We start from the raw sequence: 20,184 nt of genomic DNA on the forward strand, positions 1-20,184 counted from the left end.
ACAGTAATGCCAAATACGTCTATATAGCACAAGGCAGAAAGAACCTTAAACTTCAGTGACTCATATAATAGATACTCATATTCGCCAGGGTTAAGCTATCTGAGAATAGATTAAAAAAAAAAAAAAATCTAAGGCATCAGTGATAGTAAGCAGGGTAGCTTTAATTTTCCACAGGCAAGCTGATGAAAGAGTTTGAATTAAAAAAAGAATCACGTATGTAATGTGTTTGTGCCCACAAAGTGACTGTACAGCACAAATCACAACTGCACCGGCCATATGCAATTTTGTGGGCAATTGTTTTCTTGGCCTTCTTTTTAATTCACCATCAGTGTATGCATATGTCAAAATTCTGTATGTGAATTGTTTCTAACTATTCTCCAGAATCTGTCAGTTCCCTCTAGAAAAGGATAACATTCAGTTTATTAAGGACATCTATTTCTTTCAATTCCAAATTGCTAATAAGAAAAGTAATGAGGAAAGCATATACAAGAGGATGTCTGCTGTGGAGGGCCACTACAGGAACTACTAGCATTAATGAAAACAGAAGGATATAGCCTGTCCATGAATAGCCACTAAGCACATCCTATGTTTTCTCCATGGACACAGAAAGGGTAGAAACGAGCAAGTACCAGAGTAGAGTAAATGGACACAAGATTCAAAATAAATGAAATTTTGGAAGCATGTACACTTCACCAGGTCAGCATCACTTGTGGTTTTGTAGAAGACTATGGGCATGGTCATCAGTATCTGCTGATCCTCAGGGAGGCTGTCATTGTATGTAGCAGTATCTGCACCACTGCTGAAAACATCTCACCCAAACTGTTGTTGGTGCTGTTTTCCCTGCTGGAATCACTCCTGTTCACTTTCTCTCTATTACATCCAGTGACAATAGAAAACCATCAGTGTTTCTGCTCACCTACATTCAAGCAGATCTCTCTAAGTTTGAGACAGATCCTGGAATAGTTACAGATAACACAAAAGATGAAGTGGCTAATCAAGATACCAGCTAGGCAAAGTGATGGGTGTAATAAACAGCTGCAAAGAACAGGGAAGGAACTAATGGAGGCTATTAAATCCATGAGGACCCGAACTGATAATGGGATCTAATATCAGTTTTCAGCCCAGATAAAGACATTACCTCAATGTCCTTTTCTTTTAAATTCTCTTCCTTTGGATTTACATCTCTACACATCAGTGCTCTGACTTATAAAAGTAAATTTCAGAAACAATTTTCACAACCAGGCTACTTACTTCATTCAAGAACTTGTCTTCTGTAGTTGTTTCCAGTTGCTGGATTTTAATTTTACACAGCATATGCTCTTTGATTAAAGTTCTGCCTATGCTACAAAGACAGATGTATGCATAAGTGCATTCTTAGTCTATGCCACCATTTTTAGCAGAGCCTGACTGTGCAACAAGTCTGCCTAAACTCTGCCCACACATCAGTCGTCGTTGCTCATGCTTAATAAATATATTGTGATGCAGCATCTTCCCAATGCCGGTTCTGCAAGGATTAAAATAAATGAGGATATGCCATGGAGTAGAGCACTAGTGATGCACAGAGAGAACACAGTAGGATATCCTCCTGCAAAGAGCTGGGTCATGGCACAGAATGACTGCAAGTCTTTGATGTGAGACCATTATTAGAAAGGCAAACTCAGTTCCAGGATATATCAGATCAAGTATCAGATCAAGCCAGACATAAGGAAGCATCCAAGCCATCGGGCAGGGCATAGCCAGGGGCTCATCTGGAGTAGCCCATATCCAATTCTGGTTACGAATGATTTAAAACAGGTGCAGAGAAGGGTTGCCAGAATGAAAAAGGAAACAGACTTCCTATCTTAGAGACACGAGTCCAAAAAGGGTCTGGTCAGTATAGACTAGCAAATGTGAGCTGAGAGAAGATATAATTTCTCCCTTTAAATAAAACATAACAGATTAAATAATAAGGAAGGATGACTAAAGTAATGGACAATACTGGCATGAGAACAAATTGGCCAGGACTATATTTAGTCTGCAAATTAGAAGACAAGCTCTAAGCATCAGAGTAAGAAGGTTTGGAAACAGCCTTCCAGCCAGGGAAAAGTCCACCTGATTTTAAGATGCAATTTGTTCATTGTTATGAAGGATACTTCCCTTCTAATGACAGGGAACTGGTCTCAATACCCCAAGATTGCCCCTTCTCATCCTGAACCCCCTTGAAGTGGGTGGCTGAGCCACAGGGGCAGCTGGAGGGCCTATCTACCCAACCAAGCAAGGGCTTAGGCCTGCTTATACTGAAGTGTTCCAGCTTTCAACTATATTCCAACCTAAGTGCCCTACAGTCAGTTATTAGTAATGTAATGAGGAAGGGGCATAGTGTTCAGAGCAAGGCAGAAAGGTTACAACCACTATAATGAACTGTCCTATAAACAGGGGCAAAACATTCACCAAATTAAACTGTGCACAGTACTTTTGCCTTTCTAAGCCAAAGGACCCAGAAACAGTATAATCGTCACCAAGTTACAGCACAGCAGCCCCTAGAAGAGTTTACAGGTTTTCCAAAATGTGTGAGGCAGAAAGGAACTGACCAAACCTCAGAATGAAGGTGAAATCATAAAGCTTCTCATTTTATCTTTTTTGTAGTTGCATACTTGGCTTAAAAAAAAAAAAAAAAAGATGATTACTTCCTATGCCTTTTTCTAAAAAATCACCATTTTTAGAGGTAGGGCTGATTTCCTTCTACCAGAGTCTGATTTGGGTTTGATGCAATCTCACCAGTAAAATTTCCTTGCCGTTTCTGAAGTCAGTTCACTGCACACTGAATTCAAAACAGTTATGAATCGTGTACCACAAATACCATTCTGAAAATGTCATAACTTAGTAATACATGGCAAAGGTCTGTGCTGCAGAGATCGTATGCAAAGCCTGGTTATAAAGTCCAGAATAGCTACGGATGTTTGTTTGTATCAACAAAGAACCTGATATATAAAATGCTAAGGCCTTCTTTACTGATTCTGTTTTTTCTGCTTCTATTTTACAGCTGAGTAAGAAGGCGAAAAGACAAAATCTGATAACATATATGAGCATCAGCTCACAAAAAAAGTCTTGACCGACTTAGTAATCCAAATAAATGGCTTTCATTTTCCCAGTTCTGTAGCCCTTATGTAGGGTTTATGCTGGCAAACCTTATCCTGACCTCACTGTTGAGCCTAAGCGTCCCTCAGAATTTTATGTTGCAGTGACAGATGCCTCAAACTAAATACAAAACCCATCAGCATTTCCAACAGGGGGGATAACGTTTGCTACATGCCAAGGAAGAGCATAATATGAGCTACTGCTCAACTGCTGCCTAAGTGGAAGGAGCAGGGGCTCTACTTCCTCTCTGCTCACCTTTGAAGAGGCCAGCACCCCAATATGGCTCACAGGAAACAAACCCTTAGTTAAGAGAAGTGCAGTGACTGTTCCTGTATGAAAAATACTAGGATAGATTTGAAAAAAAAAAAGTCTCTGCCTCCCCTCTCTGCTTATGAACTTGCATATAAAAGGCCAGGCACAGTCTGGCATTTAAAGAGCTGATTCTGGGGCCTGCAGCTGGAGATGAGAATTTCATTCCTGACCACAGGCATCCTAAATTCCTATTAATGGGATTAGCCTTAAATTCTTCTAAAGAGACATCCTTTTCCTCCCTCTTGCCCTCCTCCCACCTCCTTTTTCACACAACCAACTCCCGGCTAGCCAGACGGCAAGTCAAGCTTTTCCATCTGGTGAACTAAGCTCACATACAGGAAAAAGGAGGGCACACGATTAATACCTTCACAGAAGGTAGAGGCAGAAGCAGGAGCTCCATTGTCTGTTTACCTAGCTAGAAAACGGACTGACAAAGAAACAAAAGTCAGTGATGAAACCAATAATACAAATACGGGAACACTTGCAAAGATATTTGTAACATGCTTGTCAACTTTGCTTCTATTGCTCCTTCCGTACTCTTCAGACAAAGCATGCTGATTTATAGCGTATATATGCTATGTTATATTTTCATAGTTAAAACAAAGAGAAGTCACACTGTAAGAAATGCAGTAGTTTCAAAAGTTAATTCACTGAGATATTAGGCTCCAGAGATTCAAGCTAGAGACAGCTGAGAAGGTGACAAAACAGGAAGGAAAAACGATCTTTTTTTGGTTGTTGTTGAAATTTCAGATGGCTTCAGAGTTGGAATCCACCTCAGAATTCCACAAATTACCAAAGGAGGGTAGTAATCAATTATTCTGTGAGAAAGACAAACATGATGCAATCATTACATTTATGAGAGGAATCAGCAAACCAACTTCTAGGCTCTTAGGCTAGGCTTTGTACATACCTGCAGCTTTCTTTTCTTCCTCGAGAGGCTTCCTGTCCAATCACTGATGCGTCGCATTCGGTTTTTTAACGTATCCTTCTTGGATGCATCCTCACTGAGGGGCTTAGACTTTCTGCATGGAAGCGTGTAGGAGGAGTAATGTGCAGGACTTCCATGCTCTACCCTGGAGGGAACATCAATGTCTGAGGCAAATGATACACGGTTGCTTAAGCTGCCATGAGTGTCAATATATTCATCAGACAGCCTGATCCCAGGTGGAGGGGTGCTTTCCAAATTTGTATCCTTATACAGATCTCGGAGTGAGGAAAGAGATGAACTTTGGTTGAAGGACTTCTTGTTGTCGCTTGCTGGGAAACTGGCATGAATGCTCGTATCTGGAGTGCTCCTCGTCAAATATGGACCATCCAGCTCATTGATATCCCCAGCATTTCCCCAGAGAGAGTCATACCATGAAGACTCGGAGCTCAGGGAGCTTCCTTTACTAGATCGAAGCCTTGAGTCAGTAGGTGACAGACGATGGCTGGAAGAACAGTCTGCGCTGGAGTTCCTCCTGACATCAAGCAGGTTATTCGATTTAGATTCTAAAGTGGGTGAATACCTCAACAACTGGACTGGTCCACTGGACTCCTCTGTAGGTAATTTGTTGTTGCTGCTGTTGTGGAATTCGACCCTCAAGCAGCCGTCCAGTTTCCCCAGTGTTTTAATGAGGACTTTTGGACTCCTCCTGTCCTCTGATGGTGAGGTTGATGCAAGACTTTCATTCTTTCCGTAGCAATTTAAAATGTGTCCATTGCATTCTCGGGAGGCAGCATGATTACTTGCAGCTTGAAGGCCAATATAGTGGAAACCGTTCTCAGGCAAAAACGTTGCGTTGCTTCCTTGGCAGTAGTCCCCTGAGGCATTTGTCCTGTGTTTGGCATGGGCATTGCTTTTAGGGACCTTCAGCACAGTGTCACTGAGTCTAGATGAATAAGGCTGACTACTCTTGAAATGGGAAAGGCAGCTTCTGGCAAGGGACCTCGATTTATAATTTGAGCCACTACTGGTATGTCCCCATCCATGCAAGGAGCAAGACTTTTCATCTTTAGCATGAATGCTGCGGATTTTTAGAGAGCAAGGCTTCTGCTTGGCGCCAGCTGTAGCAGCAGCATGAGTTTTTGATCCCTGAAGACTGTATTGGCTTTCTGAATTCCCCATTTTCCACTAAATTAAGAGGAGTTTCATTAGAAACAATGGCCAGAAGACAAACAGCTAAAAGTAAAAGACCATTTTTACTCTCTAAGCAGGAAAGTGCCTTTTTAAAAATGATATAAAACAACTGCTTCAAAAAAATCCATTAAATAGCCATTTACAACATTAAGTTCATAATAGAATTTATTTTAGGGGCAGGCTAGGAAAACCTATTCTTTGCATGGTTCATTACCCCTCTGTTGTATAGCTGGAATCTAACCCCATTGAAATCATGTCAACACCTTTCTCCACCCACACCCTTGGCAACATCCTTTTCTTATAACTTACAAAATCTCTGGCTCCCAAGAACAATGGCATAATGAAAGGGAGACAGCAGGATAATCATTACTTAGATGTAAAGTGAACTGTACTTTCAGAAAAATCTCTTCTGCCAGGAGACATGCAAACTGCAGTTTCAGCTTGACTGGCTTCTGTGAAATAAAATGTTGCCTCAACAAACTGTTCAGCAAACCCCAACTTCATGTGTAAACGAAGTCAACCCAGAAGAAAAAGAAAAAGAAAAAGAAAAAGAAAAAGAAAAAGAAAAAGAAAAAGAAAAAGAAAAAGAAAAAGAAAAAGAAAAAGAAAAAGAAAAAGAAAAAGAAAAAGAAAAAGAAAAAGAAAAAGAAAAAGAAAAAAGGGGGGAGAGGGGGAAGGAAAAAATACCCCTAAAGTAAAAAGGACTTGGTTAGCAAACAGCCTCATCTTCCATTACAGCACAAAATCACGTTATGTTCATTCAGCATGGGGCAGTTTGACAGTTCACTTAGTAAAAAGAACTTCAGCTTTTTACTGAATTCACAGGGAACTGCATACACTGAAGTAGTCACATTGCCAGAATGAGAAGATGGAAGGTTTTTGCCCTACACAAGCGGACTCAAAAGTAAAAAAGATAGATCTGTCATTTTTGTTACTTAGAGTCAATCTCCCCCGGTTGCAGAAAAAACAGTAAACAAAGTTTTTAAAGTACAAAATCATTTTCAATAGGTACTGCACTTCTTTGCATGTCATATCTTATACTATCAGTCCTTAGGAGAATTCACCACAGCCTAATTAAAATTTTGGTAAAATTAAGCCATTGTGAAGAAAGAATCCTACCTTTTAGAGTTTACATATATTTACATATCCTTTTCTTCAGCCCTTTTTGCTTTTAAATGAAAAGCATAGTATAAAACAAAGAGCTTACCTGTAGGATCACTGTTAAATGTGGCCACAGTTATGAGTCAGGATGCTTTGCACTGTCTTCACCGCCAGCCATTACACTTTCCAAAAATGGGAAGGAGTTGCAAAAAGCCTTTCTAGAAAACACCAAAAAAGACAAAAAAAGGACTGTCAAATAAAATGCATACGCTTTACTTGAGCCACAAAAAAAATGAAGCAAAATCCACAAATGGAGAAGAGAGAAATAATTAAGAGAATTCTTAGACTTTAGACATTGCATTTTTTATAAATGCACTTTAATAACTTGCATTGAGTTAATGCAATCAAGCCCTTATCTGGGAAAGTGTTTTATTTTCTCATTCTGTCCTTTTCCCTTCTTACTGACAAATTAGGAAAAACTTTGAGCAGTCTCTGTTTTGCTTCAGGAACATCAATAATCAACAAGCAATCAATAAACATCAATCCAGATCACTGGATTATGCAATGATCCATTACAATTTAGGCCACGATGATCAGAGCAAACTTTTTCAGTATCTGCTTATCCTTGTCCTGCCTGAATTCCAGCTAGAACCCCTGCAGTGAAAGGCCCCTGGGTAAATCGCTCCACCAACCAACCAGCAACCTCCCTCTAAGTTTGATCTGATTTTAAGTTAATCTGCCAGCAAAACAAAAAAAGGGCAGCACCAAGCACTGCACCCACCAGAAGGTAACAAGACACAAGTTCTTCCTGACCATCCGAATGTATCAGTTGTTCACTCAGCACACAAAGGCTGCAACTCAAAACAAAAGGACGGAATCTGAATTTCATAGCAGATTAGTGACTGAAACACTTCAGCAGAAGTAGTACACCACTTTAGGCTCAATTTTAGAATGCAGATTTTTAACAAGAAATCATTTTAATAGATATGCTACCTCCCAAAACATTATTTTCTGCATAAACTCAGTGGATACTGCTCATAACTTTCAGCTGAAAAACCATTTGATTTGCACACACAGTTTTACTCTTTTGGATTCATTTTGTGGCTATTTACTGCATTAAGAACCTTGAAGATACTTAAAGCTGTTCACTAGTTAGCTAGCTATTTTGCTAAACTTACGGAAAAAACAAAGATACAGGTTGCGAACTAGCATTAAAAGTAGTTTTGACAGGTAGCGGGGGAAAAGGTCCACAAATAAATACCTTAGAAGAAGTATTATCCTTCAGGATCATGCTAGAAATGTTACAGACCTATAAACACAAACTCATGGCTGTTATCACAAGACATTTGACAGGAACAGATAGACCACATAAATTACAGATTACCCTCAGAAAAAGATCTGTTTAACTTGTTTATTTTTTCTGTTAGGAAGGTTGGTATTTAGGACTCCCTTGTCTTGTAGGTTTGATTTATCTGTGCTGCGAAGCACATCCATTTTGGTAAAGCAGTTTTAATAACATCCTATGCAACACGGATTGAACAAATGGGATTTTAGATTCAGGATAAAAGTAAAGCTATAGGTAAATTAAAGACTATATGCAAATTTCATAAAGTTCAAAGCTCCTGAACAAATGTGAACTTCAGCAAAACTGCTTTCCTCAGCCTAGCAGGCGTGGATCACACACAAGTAAGAGTTTACATTCAGAATTCTTCATCTGAGAGCAAAAGCTACATTCAACAAGGAGGCTTTGAGGGGCTTATGTCTATTCATAAGGGAACACTGAACCCAATTTGTCTAAAGAAACAGGCAAAAAGACCATCTGGTCTTCACAGTGATTGTGCAATGCTTAGGTAGTCCTTTCAACAGAGTGGGCAGTGAGCAAGCTGCTGTCATGAACCTCTGAAGATAGACATTCAGTTCTTCAAGGCTTGAGCTACTGGTACAACTTCCATTGTACATGTCTGATCCGGTACACAGATCACATAATAGGTGAATGAATAAATTTATCGCACGGTACAATATCTGCAAAATAGTGTCTCAGTCTGTGCAGGAATCAGTTGGCAGTACAACACAACAGTCAATAAACTCCATAGAAATCGCCACAAGGGATTTTTCTCAGCCTCCCAGCCGTTCAGAAAGCTACGGTAGGCTAAACATTCGTACACACTGTAATAACCTATAACAACATCTGCAAGACTGCACAAAGACTGTCACACGGAAAATTCAGCCCTAATGCCCACTTCTTGCGTCACGCTCGTGTGGAGCGATATGCCGTCGGCTAATGACCATAGGGGCGAGTGGCGTGAATCGGCTTGTTCTCAAATGCAGCGTGACACCGGGCCACGGAGGAGCTCTAGGACAAGCTCGGGCTACTTTCATTCTGAAAACTCGCATGTTTCACACTATTTTAATTATTTGAATTGTGGAAGCACTGGAAATTACAGTGCAGGGGACCTGAGTTCAGCTTCCCCAATATTTCTCACAGCAGCCTATTACCACAGAAGACAACATGCTTTTCTCTGTTAGCATGCAGAGGTAGACGGATGAATACTTCTTGTGAGCAAGACCAGTTTCTATGAATATTTTCTGCAATTATAATCGGTATATTTAGAAAGCAGCTTGCTATGCCTGAAGATGACTATTAAGAGTTTATTTGCTTTCAATTATACCCACATTCCCTAAAAAAGAAGTTTTTAATCTTCACCCTGGTTCCCCTTGACACATTTAAAAAACACAGCTATGCAAACATACTAATCCAGGAACCCCACCATCACCACCACACCCAATAATTAACGCAAATCATAACCCCAGAGCTAAAAACGTATTTCCCCATCCTTATGCTTCTGCGCATAAAGTTCTCGTAGTCTTTTTTGGCTCAGAAAAACAAACATGCACACTCAGGAGTCATTCCGGAGAATAGCCTGCCACCTATATTCCCTCATTAATACCACAGTAGTTAGACAATACCACAGACCGGTTTTAAAAATGCTAGAGGGGAAAATAATGTTCTTAAGATTAAGGTGAGGGCACACATAGTAATGCTCTGCAACTTTATGGACGCTTTCCTTGCCAGTTTCAACCTCTCAAAATAGAGGTTTACGATGCTTGACCTGCAAACTATGTTACAAGCAAAACTAAACCATAACAGTTAACATTCTGGTATTAGATTTGCTTATGAGATATAACAAGAAATTTTTATATTATGAATTAGTGGCAGGTCTGAGTCAAGGTGTTAATCCCATCCACTACCGTGGGAAGATGCACTAAACCGCTGATTTAACTACTACCACTATCTGCCTCCAGTACAGAGACACCGACTAGGCTGAGGCTTTCTAAAACTAAAGTTCAGGACACTTCTCTCTGTTCAGTTGTACAGAGATAAAACCGTAAACTCCAGACTCGCAGGAAATGAGCACAAAGACGTAAGTACTGAATACTCTGCAACTAAAGCTAGTATCAGTCAGTGGCCATAAATCAAACACAGGAAGACAAGAGATTGCAGTGGGGCATCTTCCTATGGCACCTCAGGAGATTTCTGTGACTGGGACTGACAATCGCAGCATCCCTGATGTTGTAAGAATCCACCTAATGTAAGTTTTAGCCTGGGACAGCCTCAGGGCAGGTTCAGCTTTTTAAAGAAGCCTTCTGTCGAGGAAAAGATAAAACATTACGCAGGAAAAGAAATAAGCTGAGTGTTTTGTTGCCAGTCGCATCTTAAGCAACAACCATGTGTACACAACCTCTTAGATTTTCTTTATCTCTGTGGAGCTGTGCAGGGTTGCTGCAACACTGAAAGACTGTTACTTACAATAGCGTGGCAGCTTTTGAGATGGACGTTGGACCCAGTCCTCCAGTACCTACCACTGCGCATAGTCATTTACAGCCATGTAAAGTGCCAGTGTCTTTATGAGCACGGCTTGTCCGAGTGCGCGCTGAATAAGTGCATCACAGGAAATTGTCATTGAGATTAGCGAAGGTGGGGCAATGCACAATCTGAAAGTATTGCAGAGCAATAAAAATGAAACAGAAACCCATACACAAAGCGACCAACTTGTTATTTTCTCTTAGCACGCAAATCTAGCTCGAAGTGGTGTAGGCTCTGATGTAGCCCAATGACTTTGTTTTTTTTTCTATGTCAGGAAAAACCTTTTTTTAATTGGCTGAGCAATTCTTGTTTTTCCTTTTTCAGTTCAAACTACTCATACATTCTCTTCTGCCTCGAGGTTAAAACACCACCCATTTAAATGGCTTCCGGAGTCTTAGAAATTGTACATAGCTATCTGCCAGGTACTACTCTTTTTCATGAGTTTTGCAAGGAATCAATGTGCTTTGTGAATTCCTACAAGGATACAGAATTACAGGTTTACAGTTTAAATTAACTTCTTAATCTACTTTGGTTTTTAATACGAGAACACAGAATGCAGGAATGTGAATCTGCCCTCACCTTCCCACATGGCTGCATATGAACGGATATATGAAATTAACGAGGGAGGGACGTTAGCACAACACTGTAGCTGGATTAAACATGGAGTTTCTTACTGGAAACAATTTACTGTATTTTTTAGAACTACGCACTTTGGTCACATGCTTCCACAAATCAGAAGCAGATTTTTTATTCCTGCAATCCCAATCACATTCCTATTACAAAAATATACCGTAATAATTGTACCGTGGTATTCTTGGCAAGGATATTTTGCATTATATACCACTGTATTCAAAGAATGAATAACCAAAACACCACAAATATGTCTTTAAAAAAAAAAATTATTTTGCTTTAAAAATCCAATTAGAAGTCAGAATTTCTAACTCACTCACTAGTCTCTTTAGAGTTATATCCTACTGTATTAGGAACTGTTTGGCAGCTTACAGATTAAATTAAAAATAATAGTTTTTCACATTACACATAAGTAGTCTTTATGACCCAGACACTTCTTGCTATGCTGCTACATACATTGCACATAAATTTGTAATTTCACATTTTAAGCCAGAGGGGGATAATCTGCTTTTCTGCTTCCTTCTATTAAAATAGCACTAATCCCAGCAGGTCTACATCATGGACACAGCACATCAGAATAACATATCCCATACCTGGAACATGACTTCTTTTCTCAACCATTCTTTTGAATCCAAGGCATTGGGTGTTTAATTAAATTACGCTTTATAGCTTTCAAGTTAGAGTAATATGGAAGGTTGAGTCAAGCCTGAAGATCCTTATCCTATTACACCAGTGCTGATACAATCTTAATCTCTGGAGACTTATTTTTCTTTGGCAGGAAAAACAAATTTCACCATTTGTAAATGTTATTGAATTTATACACAATGGCTAAAGTGCACATCCATTTAAATGAAAGCCATTAAGCTAGTTAAAAAAAAATCAGGAATGCCAGCTCACATCTTGGCTTAATGCAGTAACTGTAGTAGTTAAGGAGTTGATATGTCAGGGGGTCTATTTCCTGCCCTTGAAGGGGAAATGAACTCAGTGATCTCAAAAGTCTTTTTCTTCTCCACCTACTCTGGTTGTAAGCATATTGGCAGGCTCTGGTGTACATTAACACAGCGTCTTCAAGGGATTTCAAGGCCTCGGGAAGGGAGGGATGCTGCACCTGGCCAGAACCGGGATGCACCACCCAGACGTGCCTTAGCAGCAGCCCCACAGCCCGCGCACGGACAAGAGGCCACCTGGTGCCATGGAACAACGCTGCAGAGACCCAGCTCAAGGCCTACCTTTTCTGCAGACTTTCTGCTTGAGCTTAGGCAGATCTCTGAAGAAATCTCTGCCTCCATCCTCCCCAAAAGGAGGTGAGGCTGGGGTTTTGCTGGGATCAAGCAAGGTTTCTCAAAATCCTGACCAGGGATCTGCCCATCTTCTCTTGTCTCTTCAGTTGTAGCAGTCTGGTGCTGCTGAATATAACCACAGTCAGCCAGGTAGCCACAGCGATATTGTCTCACACGTACCAAAAAGGGGCCAAAAAGTCAGTTTCTGAGGGTAGGGAGAGAGGAGGTTTTTTGACTAGCATCCTTGTGTGTTCCAGTTTACAACACTGCCCCATGAGCAGCCCCACGAGCAGCCCCACAGACCCCACCAAAAGGGGATGCAAATGGCAACAAGGATGAGCAACCCAAGACAGGAACTTCAACCAATTTTGTTGGCACCGCAGACCATTTTTGGGGTAACTGCTCTGCCAGAAAGCCTGTCTGTCCAGCCACCTCTTAACCCTTGGCACAAGAGAAGAACTGCCAGTAGCAACTGGTAGGGCAGCGTACTTCAGCCTGCGCAACAGAGCGCCAGGACTGCAGCTGAGCTCCCAGCCCGCCTCCTGTTACACAACCTGCTTCACAGGGCCAGGGGGAGATGTGCTGTGTTTGGCATGGTTTTTCCTACTTCTCAGTTTGCACATTCATAAACACCTGAGGGTGTCGATTCCAAAGTAAATGCTTTCACACCTTTGGCCCAAGGACTTCTTGAAAAAGAGAGAGCATCTGGGAGTTAGTCGCTAGAATTAAACTTGAGACTCAGTCCCGCAGACAATTAAAAGCAGATCTTGATTTTAGCATTCCAAGAGCCCTACGGCAAAAATACAGTTTAGGGCTTACTTTACTGTACCACTGTAGTACCAGCATGTTACTCACACACTGAAAGAATAAATAAGTACACTGAGGATTGTGTTTCCAAGGCTCTCACTAAAATACTTGCTCTGTATCTTCGCAATTACAGAACGCTCTATTTGGAGAAAGTTCTCTCTTCTGTGATGCATGGATCCCCTTTCCCATCAAAGCTGATTAGAAATAATTTTTTTCCACCCGTTGCCTCTACCTAGTAATTTGCTCTATGTTGTATAATTTCACCAAATCGCCAACTCAAAGGGAAAGAAATGCATGATTACCAGAATGAAGTATGAAGTCATCAGTACACGAAATTAACTCAGTGACCACATCAGCAACAAGCACAAACAAATTAGCAAACTTTGGTTTCATTGCAGAGGCAATTAATCACCCTCTTTAAAAAAAAAAAAAAAAAAGACACGTTCATTTTCTTGGACGTTTGTCTCTTCCTCATACCATGCCACTGAATGTTGCATTTTCACAAATTCCGTACAATTACGTGTTAGAAATCAATGTCGAAAAATCAAAACCCATCCAGGTCCTACCTCTGCCAGAAGCAGCAGCTCTGTTTTCCCAAATCATCCCAGTTCAGCAACAGTAGTAGTTTTGACTCAAACTTTTTCCTCTAACACTTCACAAATGTATAACCTTTGCTTGGGTATGCTTTCTATTTTATTGTGAGTTACTTCAAACATGGGTCAGAACAGAATGAATCCAAAATAAGATTGAGAGCAATTACGGATCATATTTATTAGGAGAGCCGTTTTACTCTTACAGAAACTTTACGCTCCGCAACATTCTTTCTCATACTTTGCCTTAAAAAATCCAGCCCTGTCGTAGCAGAGCTGTAAAACGATACTTGCAATGGTTTATTTAGCAATTCAGACGACCGAGTTTGACAGACAACCAGTAAGAACTGTTTTCTGGAGGAAAATCATTCGTCTCACGTGAAATATGTGATCGCAAAGAAAGCACAGTGGTTGGAAGGTCAGGCGCTACAATAGCCTGTTCTGCCCTCTGCCTTCAAAGGTCTCCAAGTCTTCCTCTATTTTCGATTCTCTGTGTTTTGCCCGTAGCCAGCAGACTGCTCTCTCTCTCCCAGCGTCTCCCCAGCTCAGGTAGCCCCCCTTCCCTCTCACGCTTACCTGCCCCAGAGCTCCTGCTTCGGCTCCTCTCCCCGACCTCTCCCCAGCTCTGCTGCGGGGACGCACGCACGCACGGACTCTCCCTGCTCCCAGTGAGCCTCCAGGAAACTGTGTCTAACACTTCAAAATGTTCAGCCGTTAGGAACTAAAAACAGATCCTGCGCTCGGCTGGGTGTATTTTTGTCTGCAGGCTACACACCCTCCTCGTGTTCAATTTTTTCCATTGGTGGAACAGTATGATGCAGACTTAACCAGAGAGTGGTTTTCCATGGGCCGCTTGAAGCGATTAGCCCGGACGGCCTGCCATAATGCCTCGACGCCACCAGGGAATCGGCTATGACTGGGCTCTTGTCTGACCCTGCATTCCACAATTACCACACAAGCTCCAGAGGAAAGCTACTAGAACGTTTCCTGAGCAAAGGTTTGCTTGCCTGAAGGTAGCTTCAGTGTCTTTTGCTGTCCTTTTTTCTTTCATTTTCTTTCTTTTTCCTTGTTTCTGTTTTTTTTTTTTTTTTAATTATTACCACTAAGTAGATATACCTAACATCCTTGTATGAGATGCCCTGGTAGAAACATAACTCCCAAAACCACAGCAGGACTGTAATAGTCACGAAAATCCTCCCAAAAGCAACTCTGAGATGCTCTTAATGATTCTGGGCAATGGCATCATGTATACAACAGGAAAACTCTACGTTCTCTTTGTTCCTACTCTTTTTTGTCATACTTTTCATAGTACCGTATGGAGTGAAGTACTGGTTCCAAATAACTGACATCAGATAAAATGGTTCTCTTTACGTGCAAATGGCATCTCCAAGCCTCAGAATACAAAGCTAGGCTGTCAAATCTGTATTTAGGCACATGAACAATTGCCTTATTATCAGAATGGCGCAACACTTCATTGATTACAGCAACAGTTGGCGATCAACTCAGCTAGAAAGTAAGACATTCACCCAAAAATTCTCATTAAATTGCAGGGTTAGGTTTCAGGGCCAAGTCTGAAAATCTTAGGCAAGCTACACTGCAGATGATATTCAAAAGAAACATACAAACACTAAAATATAAATCATTAGGAACTAAGCAAAGCCCCCAAATTAATATTTATGCCCACCAAAACCAAATAACAATTGGCATAGTAACATAGGAATTGTCATCTAAAAACGGACCTCTGTTTCATTATGTCCAGTATCCTGCCTCACTGTAGTGGAAACTCCAAAACTAAGCAGCTTTGGAATAACTTCTCCAGAGAAAGTTGTATTTACTCTCCAAAGCACAGTCATAGTTAATTCCTCTACTGAAACACAGGATTTGGATCTCTTCTAAAATTTGACAGGATAACACCATTAACATTGAATATGTTATTATCATCTATGCAAAGGTCAAATCTTCCTTTGAATTCTACTGACTTCAATTAAGTTTTCTGTGAGCGAGTTCCACAGGCTAACTTTCGTAAAATGTAAGAGAGCAGTACATGACTTTTATGACTGCACTCCTAATTTTAAGCCTGAATTTACTTCTGAACACTTCTCACCTGCTTGTTTTGGTTTGGAAAACCTTGCTGTCTATGCAAAGCAGATTATTTTCTTTTTTCTGTTCCTAATATATTCTAGTGACTTACCATTGCTGTGGTCCAACTACCTCAGCAACAAGGCAGACCCAGGTCCTTACAGTGACCTCAGAAGCCATGTGGGAGCAATGACAGCTCATGAACCAAAGCACTAGGTCTTTCTCAGGAGCGATAGCTGGCCTCTGGTCCCATCCTGCTAGCCACGTGGAGTGCTGCAGCTTCCCCATTAGTCCAACTCTTAGTTGATTAAATAAAGCATGTTAGTATGATCCCTTACTAAAAGTTAACATCTGCCCATCCTCGAAACCTTTCATCTGCACCTGTTTCACTTGAATTTATCTTTCTTAAATGTGGATGTTCAGTAGTATAAATACTACTTCCAAATTTGCCTCTCCAGTACCTTGTCCGGTAATTGTAATTCTTCCCTATCTCAGCCAAAGTACCTGGCCTGACGTGTCCTAGGATCCAGCTGAATCTCATTAGTGGCTCACAGTCTCCCAGCAATGGATAATAAAGCTGTCTATTCCCTTCCTCTTTCATTTTTAGAGAGTGACTTCCCAATGTCAACAGACTTTCTTGCTTTTAATGCAAAGCACTCGACCTTGTACTTCTCCTTTTTCAAGTTCACTGCATTTTATCTTTCTAGTCCTTGAGGTCATTCAGCTCTTACTACGCTATTTCTAATCTACCAGTGTATTTACAATGTCCCTACATTGTATTAGCCAGTTTCATTACCACATTCCCACTTTTTGTGACCAGCCAATCAATACTCTTTAAATTTGGTCTCAAGACACAAGTTGCTACTCCGAATTCTTCCATTTTGCTTCTACCCCTAATGTACTTAACTGATTACTTTTGGCATACTGACTAGTAGATATGTGTTACATGTTAAAGCCATATTATTCTGATTGCTACTTGATTTATAAAGAGTTAGGAGGGTACAAAGTGAAAACATCAGCTCAGCTAATCATATACTTTCTATCAGTTGCAGCCCTGATCTCTGAAGGCTTTTGCATCTGGTAATCCCATCTGCAAAAATGGGGACGTCACGTAGGACAAAGACCACAGCTTCCTTCTGTTGCACAGACCTGCCAGGGCTGCCATGTCAGAGATTGACCATCCTTGACCTGACGGCCACCGTGTGTGCCTCCCTGCGTGCATGGGCCCTCCTCCTTCAGTACTCCTCGCAAGTGGGCAGAAGGGGCAGCCCTGGGCTTTGTCACAGTCCAGCCCGTGGCTTAGAGCGCTAGGCTCCTTTTGCATACTCCTAAAGAGTCTCAACATCCAACGCTTTCCCCTTCTCTCCTGCTATCTCTTTGGGACAACCTTATAATGAAATACATTCTGGAGATCACCAAAGAGCATTCAAGTTACATGCTGAACACAACAGATTAATCTCTTATTACCATCTGAAGTATTTACGTGCATCATATTCTTTCACAAATGTATCATCGCAACATTGCTGGGGAGCAGAGAGGTGCTGTTAGCCTCATTTTCTAGATAACCGCTAGGTCACAAAGGAAATCAAAGGGTATTTCAATACAGTAAGTGGAAGCTATGTAGCCTGTGTTACTGCATGTCTCTGCTAGCTTAATGGCTCTTAACATCTCTGCTTTACAGTAAAAACAAACTGTAGGTTGTGCAGAAAACTCTGTGATGAAGCTAAAAATAAAATTTGTGGTTTTGATAGCAGGTTGGTTCTATTAACATACAACCTTCACAGCATTTTTAAAAATATGTCCTGCAGAACCTTTTAAAGCTAAGAACTTATCTTTATAGGTGGAGATAAGTCAACTAATCAAGATTAAACAGAGAGCTCTTCTAACCCATGTTTTACACTACTTACAGAAACGTTCAGATTTCACTTTGAAAGGGCTAAGAGATCCTGTTGTCATCACTGTTTTTCTTCTAAGCAATGAAAATCCACCGAGAAAAACACAGCAAATACAGACATCCTCAGCATGCCTGCTGAACAGGACCTACTTCCTTTACTACAATTAGTCCACTTTTATAAATATATGCCACCTCCATAAAACATCCTTCACCAGACACCAGTCTATTTCTGAAGGATCAGTTCCCCACTTTGCCTCCATCCTTGGTGCCTCTAGCACTCTAATGGAACTGCAGCAAGAAATACGGCAGTCTCCCATTCAGCAAATAACAAAGGGAAACTTTAGAGCATATGACATTCCTCCCGAAGGCTTCAACTCAGTTACAGAAGACTTCTTACTTTTCCCCAAATCAGTGATCACCCGCACTGCTTCCTGGTCTCATTTCCAAACATTTATCAGATAAGAGAGGACAAAATTAATTGAAATCATTCTTTAGTTAATTCTGATTTAGAGGAGTTTGGGAAAAGAATGAAAAGGATTAGCACAGACCCAGATAGGCCATTTCACATAACGAATGACAACACCAAGTCAAGACAGACAACTCTGGCTATAGGTCAGAACAGACATCAAGCAACAAAAAGTGTGGCAGATGAGGAGAACTTTACCCTCTGCTATCACAGAGACTTACACTAACTGCTCTAAATGGCTAATACCTTCCTGTCAGAGACTCCTATTCTCTCTGTGCAATGCAGTAATACGTGGGATTGCAGGAACCGGCTCTGTCTCTGCCACCTCGTGGAGATGGCATGCCCTTCCCCATCTCAGCAGAGAGGGACTGCTGCCCAGGCGCTCGCTGCGAGCACCTCACTCCTTGGGAATGCCTTTTCCTGTGGTGCAAAACAGTGAGAACTCTCTAATATCTAAGGCATGCAGCAAACCACACCTGATGTTTAAAGCAATATGAAAAATTTCCTTTGCTTTTACACCATGTGGTTCTTTAGCACTACTGTACACATGGGCTGACTATTTGCTTCTGGGTTATGATCTATTTTTAAGTGAGTTATAGAGAATAGTTGGAGAATCTAAGTGCCTCTGGTTACTGTCTTATTAATTTCAGAATAATTAAATGAACAAAGCTAAAGGATGATCACGGGATGCCAGGGCATGTGGCAGAAGCATTAGTGAAAAATGGGAAATCAATCACGGGAAAAAGCAGATGAACTATGCAGCAAATCCATCTCCTCTGTCTAAGTGACAGCATACAGGATGAGAGACGCATGGCCTGAAGTGAGCAATACTCCTCACATATTTCACCATTCAGATCGCATATAAGCTCCAACTCACAGCGGGCCACACAAAGCTGTGAGTCTTCTTCTTTCTCATGTGAAGAATGAAAGAAACCAGCATTACTAGAAATCACAGTACTGCCACCACACAAGTTAACATTCGAGACCCACAAGGCCCTCACAAGCTGCAGTAGTTATTGCTACAGAGAAGCTCTCCCTGCAGCAGTCCTAAATGGCTCACATTTTTTAGTTGTTCTTTTTTTCTTCAGAGTTAGAATGGTAAAAGCTAAGATTTTGAAAAACGAGGTAAGAGAGAAACACTGATATACCAGGTCAAGATACAGACCCCATCTGAGTACTACTGGGGCTGCTTTCTATATCACCAGAGCAGCACTGATGCATCTTTTTTGACAAGAATGCCATTTCAGGGATATACTTTTTCAATAGGCAATTGACAATAACAAATTTGGTCCCGGGCAACCTGCTCTAGGTGACCTTGCGTGAACAGGCGGGTTGGACCAGACAATCTGCAGAGGTCCCTTCCACCCCCAACTATTCTGTAATTCTGTGAAATCTCCCTTAACTAGTGGACTATTTCTTCCTAACTCTAATTAAAAATTCTTTTACTACAACAGATACCTGTCAAAATTCTCTCAATTTAGCACTGTTACTTTGTAGGAACAAAGATCTAAAACTTAAAAGAGTGGAAAGGTTTTCTAAATGCTTTAGGTTAAAAAAATTAGAAGTGAAGTCTTCACGCATACTGTTAAAAAAAGTACTTGTCTATTGAACATGTAAAAATATTTGAAGGTGGAGTCATTTGTCACAAGAATATACTAGGAGATCTTACAACATAAATATTTATAAAGCGCAGATGTTATTTCACGTTGCATTACCACCATAGCTCGTTCCATTAACTGATCCAACAGACCAGCTAATTGCTTGTGCGAGACTGACTATTTGCTATCACCCATTTAAGAGAGAAGCACAAGCATTTGGGGGAAAAAAAGCATTAAGGTTTGTTTTCTAACCAAACGTATTAAATAATTTTTCATTATAAAGTTGATTCTTGTTTCATAACTTAAGTTACAAAAGTATTGCAGAG

General features: G+C 40.8%; 1 protein-coding gene across 9 annotated transcripts in view; it reads right to left on the minus strand.

Annotated features, from left to right (window-relative positions):
• The window catches only part of TIAM2 (TIAM Rac1 associated GEF 2), a 180,072-nt gene that overhangs the window by 87,761 nt on the left and 72,127 nt on the right, over positions 1-20,184 (minus strand). For 6 of the 9 annotated variants that reach the window (XM_068938646.1, XM_068938647.1, XM_068938639.1 and 3 more), the window contains 2 exons: positions 6,756-6,867; positions 4,340-5,542 (listed from right to left, as the gene is read on the minus strand). In XM_068938646.1, the coding sequence (XP_068794747.1) occupies positions 4,340-5,536 (1,197 nt within the window). In that variant the 5' untranslated portion in view covers positions 5,537-5,542; positions 6,756-6,867. Of the gene's footprint in view, positions 1-4,339; positions 5,591-6,755; positions 6,868-10,457; positions 10,477-20,184 lie in introns of those variants that run through there. The other 3 variants (XM_068938641.1, XM_068938644.1, XM_068938645.1) reach the window with 2 other exon arrangements.

Source organism: Struthio camelus, chromosome 3 (assembly GCF_040807025.1).
Source record: "Struthio camelus isolate bStrCam1 chromosome 3, bStrCam1.hap1, whole genome shotgun sequence".
In the NCBI taxonomy this organism is placed as follows: Eukaryota; Metazoa; Chordata; class Aves; order Struthioniformes; family Struthionidae; genus Struthio; species Struthio camelus.